We start from the raw sequence: 18,829 nt of genomic DNA, 5'->3' as shown, positions 1-18,829 counted from the left end.
CGCCCGGGAAGGGCAGGGGGGTGACCCGATGTGGTCACCGGGGCTTGGCTTGCCTTGGCCCTTCGTGGGAGGCAGCTGAGCCCTCGGGCACTTTCCCGTGGGGGTGTTTTGCCCCGTGCTTTCCCGCATCTGGCAGGTCTATGGAGAACACTGCAACCCGGCGGCTGCAAAAGTTCCCCTGACAGTGGGCCAGCGGAGAGATATCGGCCACTCTGCCTCCCATGACCAAATCAACCTGCAGTCAGAGCCTGCAGTGAAAGAGGAAAAGCCTTAGAAGGTGCTCTGACACGATACAGCCTCAAAAGAAGCCACGTACTTTTAGCCGTGTGGCCTGGGACTGTGTTCCCAGCTTTCACAGGTTCCTGTCTGGACTCCTGTCTCAGTGCATGCAGCACTGCCTAGGGAAGCACCATCACACACTGGCTTGTTTTCCATGAACCAGAACACCGTGTTATAGGCTCTAAAATGCAGCACAACTGAGCTTCATTTACACATACAGGCAGGTAACTGCTTACTGCGGCCACCACCTTCTCCCTCTCAGAGTCTACACATAATCCATTATCCCCTCTGCAGCACCCAACATCCAGAGAGGACAAGCCAAAAGCGGGCAGGCAACAGTGCCAACCACCGCTCCTGCCCAGGGCCAAAGCCAAAGAGGTGCAAAGCCACAGGTGCTGCCGATCTCAGAGACATTTGTGTACCATCATCTGGTCAAACTGTTCCAATCTGTCACCTCTGAAATTTATTCCAGTGCAGGATTTCTTCTGACGGAGGACACAAAGAGGCTATAGTCATGTTAATAAGGAGCAAGTGCTGTCAGACAAAATATGGGAACAGACTGGAAGCAGGGGGGTGGGTGAGGGGCACGGCCATGCCCCATGCTCCAGACAACAGCTCTGGAGAGGGAACCAGGCTCGCTTGTGTGAAACAAAACCCATCCGCTCTCTTACACCCCGTCCTGGGACCCAGAGAATTGCTGTATCTGAAGATAAACATCCAGCCTAGAGAAACAAATCCCAATATCATTCCTTCATTTCAATGCTCCATAAATACAGCGAAACATTAGAGCTGCCACCTTTGATACCAGCTGTTCATCTATCATTTAGTGCTGGCACTTCTATTCCTGTCTCAAATAGCTTTTGTCATTTTCCTTCCAAAAAAGCAGCATTAGTCAGCATTGTGCCTCCTTCTTATCTGAATATGACATATATGAATGCAGGTCATGGGAAAGCAGAGCTATTATCAAAGGTACAGGAAACTATGCTCAAATATTTTTTGGAGAAAGATTTATCTGCCGGTGGAAGTTTCAGGCAAGACAAGACAAATATGAGTATTTTGTCTTAAAACACACCCAATTCTCTGAATTCAGTGACTCCAGAAGTGCAGAATTTCAGGTAGAAGAGGACTCCAACCTTAATTCTAAACCTGCTGGGGCCCTAGAAATCTCATACATAATTTTTCAAAATATTTGCTTGGTGCAAAAGATTTTGTGGACCTACAATCTAAATAAAAGGTAACAACGATTAATCTAACATAGTAATAGTGGAAACGAATATAAAACAGGCTTTGGTTAGCGCTAAGCTTTGTGCAGGCCTCATGAAATGACCAGCAAAGCCAAAGCCACTCCAGTTTAGGTAGGGGTTTTCCTGAACAAGAACCCCAAATTTTTACAGCACAAACGCTGTTTAAATCCTTCAAAGCCATTTTCCCTCTGTAGCTTCAAAATCCACAGAAATAAACCAGCCCGATTCTTTTTCTGAAGGAATTACTTTCTGGTAAATGATTTCAGCACCATTTCCCCCTGCATTAAGTTTTTAGTGGCCTGAGGAAGAAAAGTTCAGTGTAAATGAGACTAGACACAGCATCCTGGCTTTCTAAAGATTCCTCTCTTTTTTAAGGAAAACACAGATGCGCCTATTGCTGCCTGCAGTTTGGTGCTCGGGAGCTAAACTGTTTTCCTTTCACTCTTTCCTAATTTCAAGACAATTTTGGTTTTGCAGCAGCAGCGGTGCAAAGCGCACACCCAGCGCTGTCACAGCACACAGCCCCGGGACCTTCCCCAGTGCCTTTATGCCTGCAAGCGGGCAATCACGAGGAACACTCCCTGCCTCAAGCATGCGGCCAGTGTAACTCCTCCTTGCAAAAACAAGCAACCCAAACCCTCCTCGGAGTGCTGCTGGTGGTTATAAAGGAAGTTTACCATTCTGACGAACAAAACCAGGCCATTTTCTGTAACGGGCTGCCAGGTATGGGGCAACCTCGACCACATGGTGCCTCGGCGTGTTGCCCCAACCGTGACGTTTTGCCTACAAATGCGACCATCACATTCAGTAACAAGTATCGATGGCTGGCGAGGTTCCGTTATAAGGCGATGGTGGAAAATAAAGCTGCGCTGGGTGAGTCAGCGGTGGGCGAGCTGCCTGGTAGGGCGCACCCCCCTTCTCACGGATACAGATCTCGCACACCAGCCAGAGAGGATGGCTTCTGCTGGGTAAGCACCTTTCCCGGGCATACTCCCTCACTGGGCGGTTTCCCGTTTCCTTCTTACTACTTCGGGAGAGGAAGGAGAAGCGGAGTCAGCATCCCCTGAGTGACACCCCATTCCCACGGGGCCGGGAACCGGAGGCACCGCTGGAAAACCGGGGCCAGCTCAGCCCGGGCTGCCCCCGAAGCCCCGCGTCCGCTCCGCCGCTCCTCGACGGGGGAAACGGGCAGCGCCCGGCGGGGCCCGCCCTGCCCCTGCGGCACCGCGGCCGGCCGGGCGGCGTCGCCCTTGCACAGCCGCTGCCTGCCCTGCCCGCCCTCCGCTGCCTGCCCTGCGCTGCCTGCCCCGCCTGCCTGCCCTGCGCTGCCCGCCCCGCCTGCCTGCCCTGCCCGCCCCGCCTGCCCGCCCTGCGCTGCCCGCCCTGCGCTGCCTGCCCCGCCTGCCCTGCCCTGCCCCGCCTGCCCTGCCCTGCCCACCCCGCCTGCCCGCTGCCCGCTCCGCGGCGTCTGCCCCGCCTGCCCAGCCCGCCCACTGCCCTGCCTGCCCGCTCGCTGCCAGCCCCGCGCTGCCCTGCCTGCCCTGCCTGCCCGCGCCATCCGCCCCCTCTCCCCGATCTGGGCAAACCTGTCTGCACCTCCCAGAAACAGGGACCGCGAGCCATTAGCTCCTACATTATACTAATTAATAAATAAATTTTTTATACACCTATTTTTTTTCCTCTTCCCAGCCGCAGATCTTGTATGATTTTTTGTTTGATTGATTTTTTTTGTTGTTGTTTTTCTTTAAAATTATTTTTTTCTTTTTCAGTACAGCGTAGCTCTGTTTCCACAGGCAACCCGCAGCTGGAAGCACGGGAGCAGGGCACAGCAGCTCCTGGTGGGACCTGGAAGCGCTGGCACGGCCAGGCCCTGGGGAGCTCGCATTAGAGCTGCGCTCAGGGGCTGCTGTGGACCCCGCAGCCCCACCGAGCCATGCACCACACTACCACAACGCTGCTTTTAGTGCCTGTATTGACCCCTACAGCCTGCCTCCTCACAGTGGCCCATGTGCAGCTGCTGCCCTCCGCACACCATACCAGCCTTTGTCTAGCATCTCCTCTTCTGCAGACAGCGACCGTGTTCCACCTGCCTCATCACAGACCCCCTGCTTAGGGCTAAGCACCCTGAGCCCCGGCTCTAGCTCAGCCTGAACGCTGAGTGCTGGCTCCTGGGGCGACACAGGGCCACCATGTACCGGATTGCACCCAGAGATGGCCGCCCCTAGCCTTGGCAGCACGGAACCTGGCCCCACAGCTCCACTCAGCCAGCACCACAAAGCATTTGAGATACCAACACCACATACTTACCACTTAGTTCCTCTTCGGGCTTTAACAGTGTTGTCCTTGGTTTAAGTATTTGCTTCTTGAGCAGAGAGAAGGCCTTGGACTGCTGAACTTCAGACAAGACTCCCATATTCCTGAGAAGCCGAAGCACCCTGTGTAGCAAGAATGGCTTCACCTTGTGCTGGGCCACCTTGAGAGGACTGAGAGGAATTTTGGGCAGGTTGACTTCTTGATCACAGTTATAAAACCGAAAGAGGTTCCAGGCCAAGCTAGGTCCAAAGGTATCCACTAAAATATATCTGGAAAGTGTAAGGAGCATGTCGCAGGACAGCTGCTTTTCTTGTGGTTTCTGGCTCAGGTTCTGACTTAGCAAACTTCTCCTTCCCTGGTGACCCAGGAGAGAGCTGCTCCTGAACAGGCTGGAGGGTTTGTAAGAGCCCATGGTCCCGGAAAGGCTCTTCTTACTGTGCAACAACAGTCTTTCATAATCCGCATCCCACAAAGAACTGTTGGGATTCAGGCTATGTTCTGAAATAATCGTAAATACAGTAAAACCTATTAAACGGCAAAGAACCCCAGTGGGAACGTTTCTTTAAAACAACCGTAAATATATCTCTACATTTATCAGTGTTATAGCCCTGGATACAGTGCAGATTGCTACACCACTCTGACAAACAATGTTTTGACAGGCCAAATCAATAGATGTGCCATAGATAGGGTTTTAGGTACTATAACATAATAACTGTTATTTATAATTTTTTTATTTAAACTAATGTTACTGTAATGCTTATGAAAACTATCTTTGTCATTGGTACATATGCTCCGGAGTACACAGATTCCTAAAAAAAGACCCCAATCACCAAAAGAGTATGTACTATTCCATATAAATTTTCTGAAAAATGGTAAGAAAAATAACAATTCCTATTAAAGACTATAAAAGCCTTTTTCATACATGACCAGGAAAGGAAACTTATATACTTCTGCTGGGCCATTTGCATTTTGGGTACAGTCTCAGGCCCTAGTAGGTTTCCAGTAGATATAGGTTGGGTTTAAATGAAAGGCTCAGTTTCACTTTCTAGGTGATCTTCCTGGTCTCTGCCTGTTGATTAAAGCCATTAGCCTGGTGTAACAGGGTTTAGCTTCATCCTGCACACAAGCTAGTACCAGTATGGAAGAACTGGGACTCTCTGGTGCTTAAATTGGCTTCTCAGGTAGTGCCCCTACCCAGCTCTCCTTCACCTAGGCTGAGCCCAAAGGTTCAATTTACACTGAGAACTGATCAATAAAACAATTAAAATGCAACATAAGTAGGCTGGGACTTGATGATAAGTAGGGCCGCAAACACACAATAAAGCTCTAATAATTAAAAGGGACAAAGAACCCAAAACTTAATTGCATCTTGCCAAAAGTGTTTAACATAGTGTTTTAACATAACGGCACCCTGCTAAAGGCTGGAGGTCACGTCCTGGGAGCCCTGGGATGTGCCTGCAGCCTTCCCTTTCATTTCTAAGCAGAGAACAAGATTTTTAAGAACGTTCTTCTGTTTCCTAGAGGTGGATCCCAGCCCAGCATGTTTGAGAAGCCTCAGCTATTTTTTTTTTTCATTTGATTCAAGATTAAGGTTATCAACTTCAAGTACTTGTGACTTACAGTCCAGGGGATTGCTTGTATATTGTAATCCTATTAGTTTTCTATTATTATGTTGGAATTTTGCATACAAAGCCACACATGTACTGTAATTCATCCCTGAAATATAACATCGTATTACTCAAAACTGCAAAACTAGATGGCAGCGGGTAACTCGGGAACACGTTGTAGTGAAGGCAGTGTTTTGCATCTTTACTGTGTCTTTCATTCAGAGCAATCAATAGCCACTGCAAGAACCGTGTTCACAAGGCCCCTGAGAGATCCATGAGCCAGTGCACCCCCTTAGGGAGGGGCTGATGCAGAGGGGAGCAAATGGCTTGTGTGGCGTCCCTGGGGGGGAGAGGGACAGGGACCAGACTCCAGGAGTACCCCAGCAACACGCAGAGGAGGGCTGCACACCCTGCTGCTGCTGGCCTGGGCCAGGGGGAAGGGGCTCAGGGCAGAGCATCCCTCCATGCCCCTTATGGCACCTAGTGGCGCTGCTGTGGAGTGAGCGCAAATGGAAGCAATGCTACATCTAGGTCTGCAAGCTTTCTAGAATAAACCGTTGCGTAAAACGTCATTTAGAATAAGCAAAATGTTGGATCAATACCTTGTCTTCAAAGGCAGCCCATAAAAACTAAAAAAGGCCTGAGGAACTAAAGGATAAATTAAGAGCCGCTGCTTGCAGCCACCTCGGAAGCCACAGCAAAACCATCCCATCTGCTGCGCCTTGCAGCCAGACTGGAAGCCAGAGGCGCGTTCCCTTCGCTCCCTTCGCTGTTCCTGCAGACACAGTCGGGGGTGGCTGGAGCCACCTTCCTCCTCCTCCTCCTCCTCCTGCCCCGGGACGCCGCAGCCCGGCCCCCCACCTCGCCGAGGTACAAGTAGCAGCGGCCGGGGCTGAGGTTGGCCCCCGGCCCGGCACCGCCTTCCCCTCCCCCCCGCCGCCCCCCACTCGCGGGACACCGTCACCCTGTCGCCACTGACTGTAGTCGCTCGTCGCCGGCAGCCCGGGCCGGGCGCCCACCAGCACCAGCAGCAGCGGGAGCAGCCGGGCGGCGCTGGGGCTCCTCGGGGCGCCACCTGCAACACAGACGGGGGGTTTGCCCGGCTGAGCCCCCTCCCCGCCCCCCGCCCCCCCGCGCAGCGGCTCCTTACCCGGCTGCACCCGGCGAGGCGGCATCGCTCCCCCGGCCCCCGGCGCGGGCAGCCCCGGCCCCGCCAGCCCCGCTCCCCGGCCGCGCACAAGGGCCGGTTACGGGAGGCGCTGCCCCGCGGCACGGCGGGGTGCCCCGGGCCCGCCAGGCGGGCAGGGCGGAGCGGCACGGCCGGGGCCCAGCGCCCCCGGGGGCCGCAGGCGGGGGGAGCCGGGGCTGGGCCTTGGGGAGCACCGCGGGGGCCTGGAGCCCACAGCGCGCCTGGGTACCTGCTCGGGAGCCAGAAGCCAACTCACAACTAACGCGCTGAAGGCATAGGGGTCTGCGTGGTTGGTTTGTTTGTTTTGGGTTCTTTCGTTGGGTTTGGTTTTTGTTTGGTTTTCTTTTTTTTGTTTGGTTGGGTTTTTTGGTTTTTTTTTTTTGGTAAGTACAGCAGGTATATCAAACTAACGTTTTTCCGCAAAATTACTTCGGTTACCGCAGGCACAAAGCTCTAAACCCTGTGTCAAAGCAGCACTGCTCCCTCTCCTGCTGTTAAGGACGCCTCTTGCAATTTTAACTATTGCAGCAAAGCTGTAAGACTCAAATATTGTACAGCTGAAACACCACCTCCCGCTTCAAATTTCACACGCCCATCTGGTCCAAGAATTACTGCCGGACTTTGAAAGTGATAAACACTACGCAGGTGGCTTCCGTGCTTGACCTCACTGCCAACAGCGGAGTGCCCACCACCAGAGCCACCCTACCCTCCGCCAGTGCTGGCAGAACAGAGCAACCACATCTGCATCACAAGACATTTCAGAGCTAAAATGGCCAACGAATTCCACAAAGAAGGATCTAGAAAATTAAGTTGAATGGACTTAAACCACATCATTAATTGACATCACAAGGTTAGACCTAGGGAAGAAAACATTTTCCAAATGAGAACAATTTCAGGTTTACCGCTGAACAAAGAACCAGAGGAAGAAGGTACATTGTTTCTCTACTTCTGTGTTTGGCATCACTTAGAAAAAGCAAGATGCAGATCTTATAAAAGAGGTGCACAATATGAAATGTAAACACAGGAAAGCTAAAGGGTCACCACCCACAGAAAAGCTCCCACAATTTACAAGAATTACATGGAAGAATGAGGAAGAAAATGTGGTAGAGGTGACACAGGTAACAGGCCTCCGTGTGAATACAAGTTAAATTTATAACAGTTACATAAATTTAAAATGGCTGCATAAACTCCTTCGAAAATGCTACCTTTTGAAGCTGTAACAAATACTTTCTTCTGGCTTTTTCAAAGCCCAAATACTAGACAGCTACTGACAAAAACAGATATGCCACATTGTAACCCTCCTGAATAAAGTCATATATGGCTGCCCTATACTAACAAAGTCAGTCATCCAGAAAAAACGGACAGAGCACCCACATCAAGAAAAAAACATTAGTGATCACTTACACCCTTGGAAGACCCATTGCAACATTTCTCCAGACACAGGCACCATCTTCACAGTGACACCTTGGTAGCTCTAAAATATGCATAACAAGTTCTTGTACAGGCCCACGTTACATGTTTAAATGAGAGAACATTAGCAGTTTGCTGGAGCAGACTGGTTTTCAGCCCAAAGTTTCTCCTTCATTACCTCACATCATCACCTTTCCCATCATTTAAAAATTCTGTTCTAACCTTTTCTCTTTAAAGAAATGGGGACCTGAAATCTACTATCTTTAATATAGTTTCGCGACTTGGCCACAGGCTTTTTCAGCTAGTAATTCTAACACTGACCAGCAGTAGCATTTTGAAATGCCTGAAATAGTGACGCAGGCAGGAATTTAGACAAATAAAAGATAGTAAGTTGAAATTCACATTCAGCAAGGATACTATGAACTTGGGCTGCATGTGCAGAGACCATGGGACACGTACAACAACACTGAATTCAAATTTGGGGCTTGCATTAACAGAGGAATACTGACAAAAAGCAAAGCAAACAGAAAGACAAGTCACGAGATGACTGCAGGAGTTAGAAAAGTAGCAATTGAAAAAAAAAAATCAATTTATAGGGAAAAGGGTTAAAAGTACCAGTAGAAGGGTAGCTACAAGATGTCACAAGGAAAAAACCAAAACCCAGCATTCTAGGCTGAAGTTTTCAGAGCAACACAAAGTTCAATGTGGGTATCAAAAAACAATGCCTAATTAAGTAAAAATTCCTCAAATCACTAAAAGGACAGGCTGACACTTTCAAACGTTATCTCAACAACCTATACCATAGACATCAGCTTTGTTTCCACAGACCTAGTCTCAGGAAGAACACATACAGGCAATAGAAGAAAATCCACTGTGGACTTATGAAGGTGCAAAATAAATTTAAAAAGACACTTATCTGAACATTTATTTAAAATACAGGAAGGAAATGGCAAGCTTGAGATGAGTGGGCAAAACCTGCCAGTTCTGGCTGAAAAAGTTACCAAGAGAACAGCTGGGGCCCTGCTGTTTGGGACATTTAAAACTCACAACTGTATAACAGATGCACAGATCCAGATTCTAAGGATCCAGACAACATGGAACAGGATGGGTGTCCTCATTTCCCCCCACTCCAAGTGAAAACACCAGTTTTTCTCCTTTTACAGTAATGAGGCATAGTCAATAACCAAAAACAATAGACACTTGCAGTGCTGAAAACTGCAGGCCTGTTACAAGGACTCATGACAACTAAGTTCAAACATTTCTTCTAGGCAATGAATCATGATTTTACATTACTCAGAACCAGCTGAACACTATGTAAAAATAATCTCTTTACATTTGATTTACATACCAAGCTTCATGGAAATGTGGCTTTGTACTTTAGGACATTTTCCTTGAAGGGAAGGATTTAAATAATGAAATTCAAGTTACTCTATACAGCAATCTGTACTTTACACTTCCCTTGTATATGAAAATCATGCACCAAATAAGATTCAAAAATTCAGCAAGCTCTAATCCATGCATCCTTTATTCCATTACAATCACTGTGTTGCATTCTAGCAACAGGACACAAACTGCAATCAATCGCAATCAATTTATACAACAATCTGAGGCTTACAGTACATTTAAGGCCTTTAAATTTGGAAAAATTAGACCTATGCTAGTAGTGTAACAATTTTTAAGTGTCTTGCATTTCTGATGCATAATCTGTGCGATTCCAGTGTCAAAGAATCAAATTACTTCTAAACTAAAAAGATCAGCTCAATGAAAATTTAGTTACATAAATTCATCAAAACATAAATGTGTAAATTTTCTTTTTGTCCTGGAAACTTTATAAAACTTTAATAGCAAAATAATATAGGGATAAAAACATATTTTAACAAAATGTATTCAATCATATACAAACCAGAATTTTGCAGTTTATTGTAACTAGACTTAAATTAAAACTACCAATTAACAATCTATGCACAATGTAAATTCAAATATGTACAGTACTTTTAAAAAGTCTACAGGAATGCTTTACAGAAGGAAATGTCTGTTATGGCTATTATTCAGACCATCTGAATATTAAAATGAGTTTTCTAGTAGTAAATTTACACATTTATTTTTAAACAAAGCAATTTTGTCCCTAGTTCCTTTAAGAATATTCCAGTTATGTTTGTACAGGTAATGGAGAGGTCATTACAGAGTTTAGCCCCATATAGTAGTTTATTTTCAGGAAAAAGTATATTTAAATAATTTACTCGGGAAGATCAGTAAGTTAACAAAAGAACACTAGAAGGGAGGAGAGGGGGAACTTCATCACAATAACTTTCCAGTTACAATACCACAGCTAGAAACTTTACAGAGTAAGCACTCCCTTAGATTGAACCCATGACTGATAGTTCAGAACAAGCTGTAGCTCATAACAGACGTGTTCTCCACACTGAGAACACTGGGGGAAAAAAACAAACCAGTCTTCGTACGACAGAATCATAAACAATCTGAAGTGAGACAGAGAAAACTGATCTTCGATTATTATAGCACTAGGTAAAAAGTGTCCCCGTAAGCAGCTAGTATTCCCACTTCCTTCAGGGCAACAAAGCTAAAAATTGTCGGTATTACAGTAGTTGACCGTATTTGTGTGCATTAGTAGAGTAATTTCCAGATATAAAAGACAAATTTCATCAGATGTTTGATTAGAACACCCTAAAGACAGGGTATTTCTTCATAGTATAAAGCTATTACAGCTATCCAGTTAAAGCATGTGCAAAACCAGGTAATTTCTTCCGTTCACAGTAACTGAGGTAAAATCAGGTAGGCTTCTTCAGGAGTTGGGAAGTTCATGAGATATGAACTGTTTTAGTCTCTCTAAGTACTGTGCATAAAGCTCTATGTCATTATGCCCAGCCCCTTCCACCCAGAGGGGCTCTACCGCTCGTGGACATCGCTCGTACATGGCCAGGCCGTGAGAGAAATCAATTACCTCATCTTCGGTACCATGGATTACCAACACGGGAGAGGTTACTTTAGATATCTTGTCAATGCTGGGGGATGAAAAAGAAAAACATAGCTCAGTTTGGGGCTTTAATTTTCATACCATTAAAGAAAACAAGCTTAATTATCGACACACAGTCCAGTTACCACCGCATCTTTTTAAATAGCTGCGAAACATTGGAATTGTGCCCAGTAATACGGAACAAGGCTCACTCCCAAAACACACGTGTAAACAGGAGCCTGCACTGCCACTACCATCATCCCACCAGTTCTGACGACAAGAAGATTGAATAGGCAGCATCCAAATAAAGTTTGGCAAAAAGAAAACAAAAATCCCCAAACAACAAGTCTATCACAAAACCCACTGAGAAGCAATTAAGATTCTACGGGACATGCTGCCAGTGCAGACTCCTCACATCACACATTATCACCTTCCAATTTAATAGATTAGGAGCTAATTAGCTACATTCTAGTCATAAGACTTCATTAAAAAAGCTTCAGCTTATGAGGTTTGAACCTGTCTTTGAACCCCCAAATTAGGCAGATTCAGCTAAAGAAAAACAATCTGTTCTTTGTCCTGATTGTTTTAGTTCAAATGAGGAAAGAGAAAACTGGGGGGAGAAGAACGTAACACAAGGATATTTAACTGCACATCAAAAGAAACTCACACAGGATTTTACTTCACATAATCAACTTCTTCGCCAGCTCTGACTGCAGAGGGGCCTTAAATAAACTTTTTTTCCTTTTGTTCCAACTACACTCAGCAGACCAATGTAGCTGGTGACTGCCTCTCACGGGAAAATGGGTTCAGAGGAATGGGAAGAGTGACATGGCACCTTCACACCTGAGAGTTCAGCCCTGAAAACCCTAGTTACGAAGTAGACTGGTAGCACATGAACTTCAAAGTGATAACCAGCAGTTTTCTCTGCCTGCCCTCATGCAGGCACCAGCTTCTACTTCCAGCCATTTCATGTTGGCAGTCGCCAATAATTCCAGATCAGTATATAGACACCAAGTGCTAATGAACTCTCAGCTTCCTACCAGCTCCACTTACATCAAGAAATGGAGGAATTGGCTCAGGACATTGTGCAGAGTATGGGATGAAGTGGGTGGAAACATGAGTATCAGTAATATTTCATTCAACAGAAGGACAAGACTATTTCTTTATGCTACCTAATAAAAGGTGTTTGGATTTTCCTGCTCCTGAAGAACATGAAAGCATGCAATTTTGGTAAGACTAGAGATTTTACAAAGTGATCGAGACTTCTTAAAATGATTAAAAAATACAGATGCCAAGATACACTGACTTAACAGGTTTAAAGCTGCTTTATGAAAATATAAAGTTAATTAAAATTTAAGATGCAGACTGAAACACTAAACTTCATGCATATAAATCTCAGCATTTAGTATTCTGCAGTCATTGGTATTCCAGTAAACAGCTAAGTCTAAACACATTTCAGTCTCAATACCTCCCCCAAAAAACAAGCTTCATGTAATTTAAAGAGGAAAAGTATTATTTAAAATTAAAATGCAGCCCATTTCACTTTTCCTGTCTGGAATGAGCTGTGTGCAACTATACCGAATACAGAAAAATATCTCAAGTTGAAAGACATCAGAATAACGCACATTTTTTTCTGTAATTTCCACACCCAAATTAATATCATAGCCAAATGTAAATACTTTATAATCAACATGCTACATAAACTGAAGTCTTAAGCCCATGAAGGGTCTGTCCCTGAGTTCCACAATGTAACAGACATGTCAGCTACGTACAGCTGCGGAGATGTTTATACATAATTTTAGCGGCTAGTTACTAAACTCCCATTTAGCGTAGGAAACCCCTTTCACTTCAGTCCTCAGATAATGAAACTTTTTTCCACGTATATTCACAGACCATTAAGCTAGATAATGTTTGTATTTTGCAGAAAATTGGAAAGTGTCCCACTGCCAACTCAGCGACTCATAAGGCAGTATTTGAACTGCACATTAGACTTAGTATTCTTAGCCATACCGCTCTGAGCTAGAAAAATCTACAGAGACCAAATTCTCATGGAGTCCCAACATAAAATGCACATAATAGTAATTCACTGTAGGTGCACACAGAACTATTTTGTTTCCCACTGTGAAGACAGACAGTTGAGCTGCACACATTCGTAACAGTGCACTGCTGTTTATTTTCACTGCTTACAGTACAAGTGAAGTCAGGCTGACAGCAATGAACAGCTCAGTAGGGTAAGAACAAAATACTCATGTGCTACAGTACATCTGTTGTCACTGTTCCCCCCTCCCACTTTTTCTTTTTAAAACTGTTATTTGATACGACTTATATCAGCTAATCACTGTTACTTTTGTAATCAGAGCTATTCTTAAGGCTCTGTTTTTTCCCCTCTTGCAGAAGCATTTGTAAATAATGGTTTTCAAGTTTGAGGGTGATGAGTCTGAGTACGACTGTTTCAAATTCTGACTGCACTTTCAACAATTTAATTAATTAATAATGTGTTTGGAAGAATTCTAAACATGGGGACTGGACACAGATACTGTGAAAGTCACTGTAACTCAGTCACTATTACTTTTAGCTTTTTGGCATACAGATTTATATCTAGAGCCTCCCCCACCTTCTAATTTTAATCTGTTGTAACCAAAATAAAATCAACATAACAAATGCTATGAAAATTCCCAACCACACTTATGGCAAACGTGACCTTCTGAAGCCAAGCCAAGCTTTGCACAGGAATTCAGTGAATCTGTTCTGTCTTCTCCCTTCCACAGACCACTTAGCTTCTTATCTGTGCCTCCCCTCACCATCCCTCAGGTCTATATACACTGCCCTATGGAGACTGGCTTCCCCTCTTCTCATACTCTCCCATAATTTAAACTGGGTCAAATGAGAAGTTTTAAAAGACTCCTAAAACATCTGCTATTCCCAGGACCCCTACTACTCCCAAATATCTGGATACTCTCACCTAGGTCTGTTGCAATTGCTTGCCAAATGAAGCACTAGGCTATAAAGGCAACTGTTTTACCTTGAAACCAGTTGCATATAGCTTTCTGTATGTAAAATATTCTACAGTTTCTTAAAGCAAGCTCAAAGTCTTCCAAATGAGGGACAGTAACTTACATTGTTTTGTTCACAGACATTAGGATCTTACCAAGATTTTTATTTGTTCTTCCCTAATGGAGAACATGTATCTTTAGTGGTTTTATATGGACACCATACCAAAGATGTAGTGTTTTTACTTACAAGGACCAAAGGCAAAGAAAAATGAAATGCGTTTCCTTGAGATTATACGTGAAATTCAGAACCAAGCTGAGAAGTGAACCACGGCAGTCTAACACTGTAGCCTCTGACCCTCTCTTGTCTTCTCACTTTAAAAGCAGCACCTATACCTTTTTCTCTGCTGATCTGGTAAAATTACAGTGATATTTTAATAAGCAGCTTGAAATCAGCACATCCATTTCATGATACCACATTGCCTCCTAAATCAAAGGTTGACTGAAATGTTAAAAGCGTATAATTACTGTTTTGTTAGTCACTAGTCTGAAGGACTTATATAGCGTATTATCAGCTGTTAAGCTACTACACCAAACTTGACAGCATAAGAATTCTGATATTAACAACCCATAACACAAAACTCAGAAAAAATTAGTTGTGGACACTTAGACTTATGTTCATTGAGCTGACTATCGTGTCAGTTTGAGACTGACAGCCTGTTTCTTATACGGGATTCTCTGCTTGGATTCAGAAGGTGTGCTATCTGAGCTTTAAAATGCAGGTGAGAATTCAACAAAGTTCCCCGAAAAGTTAAGAGAACTAGTCCCTTTTAAACACATAAATAGCATGTTGAGTATGTAACAACCCTCTTTGCAGCGTTTTTACATACCTTGGAAAAGCATCAAAGCAATAGGTTTTCCTAGTGTCAGGAAAAGCTACCCGTAATCCAGACATCAAGGGAGAATGAAGGATTACTGCTGCACACTCGTACCGAGACGCCAGGTCTACTGTAGGGACAGTACCGATACTCTGACCATACAGAATAATGTTCTCAGGACTAACACCATACCTGTAGAGAAAAGAAACATCCCTTTAATAAAACCAACCAAACAAAACCACAACCCAACACATTTCACACCACAAAAGCAAAAAAACAAACAAACTAAAGGAGAGGGAAATAAAACCAAAAGCATCCCTCCTACCCATTGGAGGCATCTATTTACTATCTATTTATAATTTACAAGTCTAAACTTTAAAGCAGACCAGTAAAGTAAATAATCAAAATATTACCCAGCCTGAAGAGAGCTATCCTCAAAGACGCAACCTCAGTTTGTTAATCTTCACCATCTTCACGAACACCTCTTATCTTTCACTCCACAGCACAGCAAGTCATAAATTAGACTCCTCGCCTCTCTAGAGTCACTCTCAGGAATTTCAATTAGATACTCCGGAGGCTAACAATCTGTCCACTACTAAACAAGACAGGTACTCCTCTGCCCACCTTTAATCCCACGTAACTTGAACAGAAAGACCAAACTGCCTTATTAGCATAGCTAAAGACAACAAAGAGGATAAATATTTGACAGGATAGTTCTGTCCATTTTTCCATTTCTGATCAGTATAAATTATTCCTCATTTTTCTTTTCCAGTTTAAAATATTTCAAGCTTAATTTTTAACCATAAAGACACATCATTCCATAAAACTCAGGGTTTGTTGGAAGTCCTGACTGCTCTCCAGTATGCCCATCCATAAGACTGTCCTAGCTTGTGTGCTGTTTCACAGCTGCAAAAAAAGTTGAAGATGACGCTAATTAATTTTTCACTTAAAGTATGGAAAAATATAAAGGGATTTGGAAGAAGCACGGGAGGAGGCGACAGTGGCTAGGAAGAAGTGAAAAGCGCAATAGTATTTGGTCACCACAACTTGTTAGGAAAGCTGAAATCAAAGCTGTTACATAGTAATTTTCTGGGTAAATATTTTATAATTGAGTATAACTCCACTTCCTATAGTAAGCTGTATAAAGAATAATCAAGTGCACAAGAGAAGACATTTCTAGTAGAAAATTTGTGCAGAACATGTCTTTTTGCCAGTCTACACTGTCTACAGTCCTGCTGTCACTGCTATGACAATGAAAATCAAAACCTACAGTTTAGGCTATATTCAATGTACACCCAGGCGGTTTCACCTTCCTTGCCAAGCTGATAGCAAGGCGTATGGCAGGCCTGGACAGTACTTGACGATCAAGCAGCTAAATGATTGGGTTTGTGCCAAAGAGAGAAAACTACAATGGAAGAATCATCAATTAATAATTAAAATTACAATGTAAGAATAATCCAGTACTAATCACCCAACTACAGGCTGTCAGGATTGCCAGTTCTTACAATGAAATAACATCAGACTGGACTGTAGCTTCTGAGAAGCTGAAGTCTTCTTAATATTTCTCTGCTGCTGAGCATAAGGGTGCTTTTGGCATCTACTGTAATATGAATAAGCAACTGTATAAAAATATCTCCCTGGAGTAAAATTTTATCCTCCTGGTAACCAAGCAGCAGCTCACATTGGTGGTCTATCACCACAGCCATGGCCTCATGTTTTTAAAGAGATGTTGTGAAGCTTTTGGGGATTTTTTTTCTCCCTTACTGTTAGAAATAGTCCAGCACACAGCAGAGCCTAGTTGATTTTGGTATGCGTGTTAACGAGATCTGGGAGCAATGTCTTGTCCTCACAGACTTCATTTCAGCTGCTGGGTGGGGAGGGCTGGAATATGTACCTTTGAAGGCGGAACATGCATCCAACCTGCTGATCTACCAGCTGTTGCACCGTATTAAAGATGGGCAGAAATGCATGACCACCAGGGAATACAAGGAAATGGGACTGGAACAAGATCCTCTAAGTGGCACTTAAACAGGAATGGAAGGATATTAATGCTGGTAGGTTTTGCAATACCATCCTGAACTCCAGTATCAAGATAAATATCAAGTCCCCTTTCCAAAAGGTTTACTATCTAAAGAGAATATGAAAACAGATGTTTGAATGAGAATCACAGGATTACAAGGCAGCATGGGATAGCAAGATAATTCCTTCAACACAGACAATTGCCTTAGAATGGCAATTTTCTTCAACATTGATCTGCTTTGGATTCATATCTCTTGATGTTGTTTCTGAAAACAGCTCACGTTGTAAGCTCACATTGCTGCTGCACAGCAAGAAAAAAATCTGGAAACAAAACATCTCAATTTCATAGCATGCCAGTTAAAGTCAGATAGAATCTGTAGCATCATTAAAAAAAACAGAGATCTCTAAATTTTAAGTAGTCCTTCACCACTAAATAAATGCTACAAGTATTCAGTACCTAACTCCACAGAAAGGCAACGTGACAATTTTGACAAAAAAGAAATCACAGAAGGGTATTAGGAACCTGACTTAGTGCACTTGTAGCCTGCCATGAGGTCAAATGTCTTTTCTACTTCGTATTCCTGCTGACTGACAACTAAAAGAATCTCTGGGACTGTTTTAGTTAGGGACAGTCCAACTTTCCAAGATGTAAATCTGTTACAGTAACTCTTCTCCTTTGAAGCCCTTTACCATAAGGCCATCAATCAGACAGTGAGACATCAAGCTTACCGCAAACATCAGCAGAAACAGCTATGTGTAAAATGTATTTATTGCAAGGCCAAAGGACATATGACAACTCATAAGCAAGGGCCATGAATAATTGACATGCACAAGCTTCTTGGAGCTGAAGGCCAGAGACTGGCTCTGTGATACTCTGCGTCTTTGCAAATGCTGGTGACTCAGCAAGCACTGTTCAACTGAGGTACAAAATGACCTGGGGATTTTATTTTTAAAATACAGTATCCTTTATGCAAAGGGACTGGGTCCCTTCCCCACTCTGCAAAATCCCTTGTGGTATCTGATTCTTGTGCAACAGGAACAGAGATACAGAAAGTGAAATGGGAAAAGAGCAGGTACGGATAGGTGGCAATGAAAGAGAAACTAAGGGACATATTATAAAGGAAAGAAGGTGATAGAAAAAGGCAAAAGAGATTGTGAGCAAAGAGGAATACTGTTACAATCTGCTCTCCCTATTAAGGAAGAAAGTCATTCCACCAGCTAAACAGCAGCTCCTAAAAATATCTTCCTTGAAACACACAAGCTTTGGTCTCTGTGGCAACAGAGCTCCATCCGACAGAGCGGAGACCCAAGTGAAATTTCTGGGTGTGCTCCTGCACTTCTCCTATGGAGTCTATCACAGAGTTCAAAACTAGCAAGGCAACACTGCAGCGGGGAAACCAGCCTTCACCAAAAGCAAAGTAGGAGGCAATTCGAACAGTTACCGTGGGCATATGTGAAATGCTGATTTGACAAGGGGTGGGGGGGAGGGGGAGAATTAGGGGGAAAAAGGCAGGTATGCTTCCCCCCCCCCCCCCCCCAAGGGAAGTCAATTATTGAGAAGTGCAAAGCTACTGCCGTTTAAAATGATGCAAGAATTTCTGCTCCCCCTTACCCACAAACGCTTACCAGGTGGCAAAAGCCTCCAGTCTAGTCAATAACCCACGGGTAGATGATGTGGATTACATTTCTTAGGGGTGCCGAAAAAACCAGCTATCCTCACAAGCACTATGGCTATCTGCACCTACAACTTCTCAGTTCAGGCCAGGCCTAGCTAAGGCACCCCCACGCTCCAGTTAATAGTAACACAGGATTTCCCCCCGCCACCCCCTGTGTTACTGCCTCAAGTTATACAAACCAGGCTTACCAGCAATTCTGGTCTCCTCGCGCTAGCATGAACTATGTGCACAGAAGCTGGCTATTAAGAAT

At 44.4% G+C, this 18,829-nt stretch overlaps 2 protein-coding genes across 2 annotated transcripts in view; both read right to left on the bottom strand.

Moving 5' to 3' along the window:
- Positions 1-223, bottom strand: part of LOC102047789 (cell surface hyaluronidase-like) — a 50,707-nt gene extending 50,484 nt beyond the window's left edge. Inside the window, exon 1 of the mRNA XM_055715878.1 lies at positions 54-223. Coding sequence (XP_055571853.1) covers positions 54-223 — 170 coding nt within the window. The remainder of the gene's footprint in view (positions 1-53) is intronic.
- A 9,326-nt stretch (positions 224-9,549) lies between these two features.
- Positions 9,550-18,829, bottom strand: part of ABHD17C (abhydrolase domain containing 17C, depalmitoylase) — a 30,531-nt gene continuing 21,251 nt past the window's right edge. The window contains exons 2-3 of the mRNA XM_005436599.3: positions 14,897-15,076; positions 9,550-11,065 (exon numbers count right to left, since the gene is read on the bottom strand). Coding sequence (XP_005436656.1) covers positions 10,846-11,065; positions 14,897-15,076 — 400 coding nt within the window. The 3' untranslated portion in view covers positions 9,550-10,845. The remainder of the gene's footprint in view (positions 11,066-14,896; positions 15,077-18,829) is intronic.

Source organism: Falco cherrug, chromosome 7 (assembly GCF_023634085.1).
Source record: "Falco cherrug isolate bFalChe1 chromosome 7, bFalChe1.pri, whole genome shotgun sequence".
In the NCBI taxonomy this organism is placed as follows: domain Eukaryota; kingdom Metazoa; phylum Chordata; class Aves; order Falconiformes; family Falconidae; genus Falco; species Falco cherrug.
This window is presented reverse-complemented; position numbering and strand designations above follow the sequence as displayed.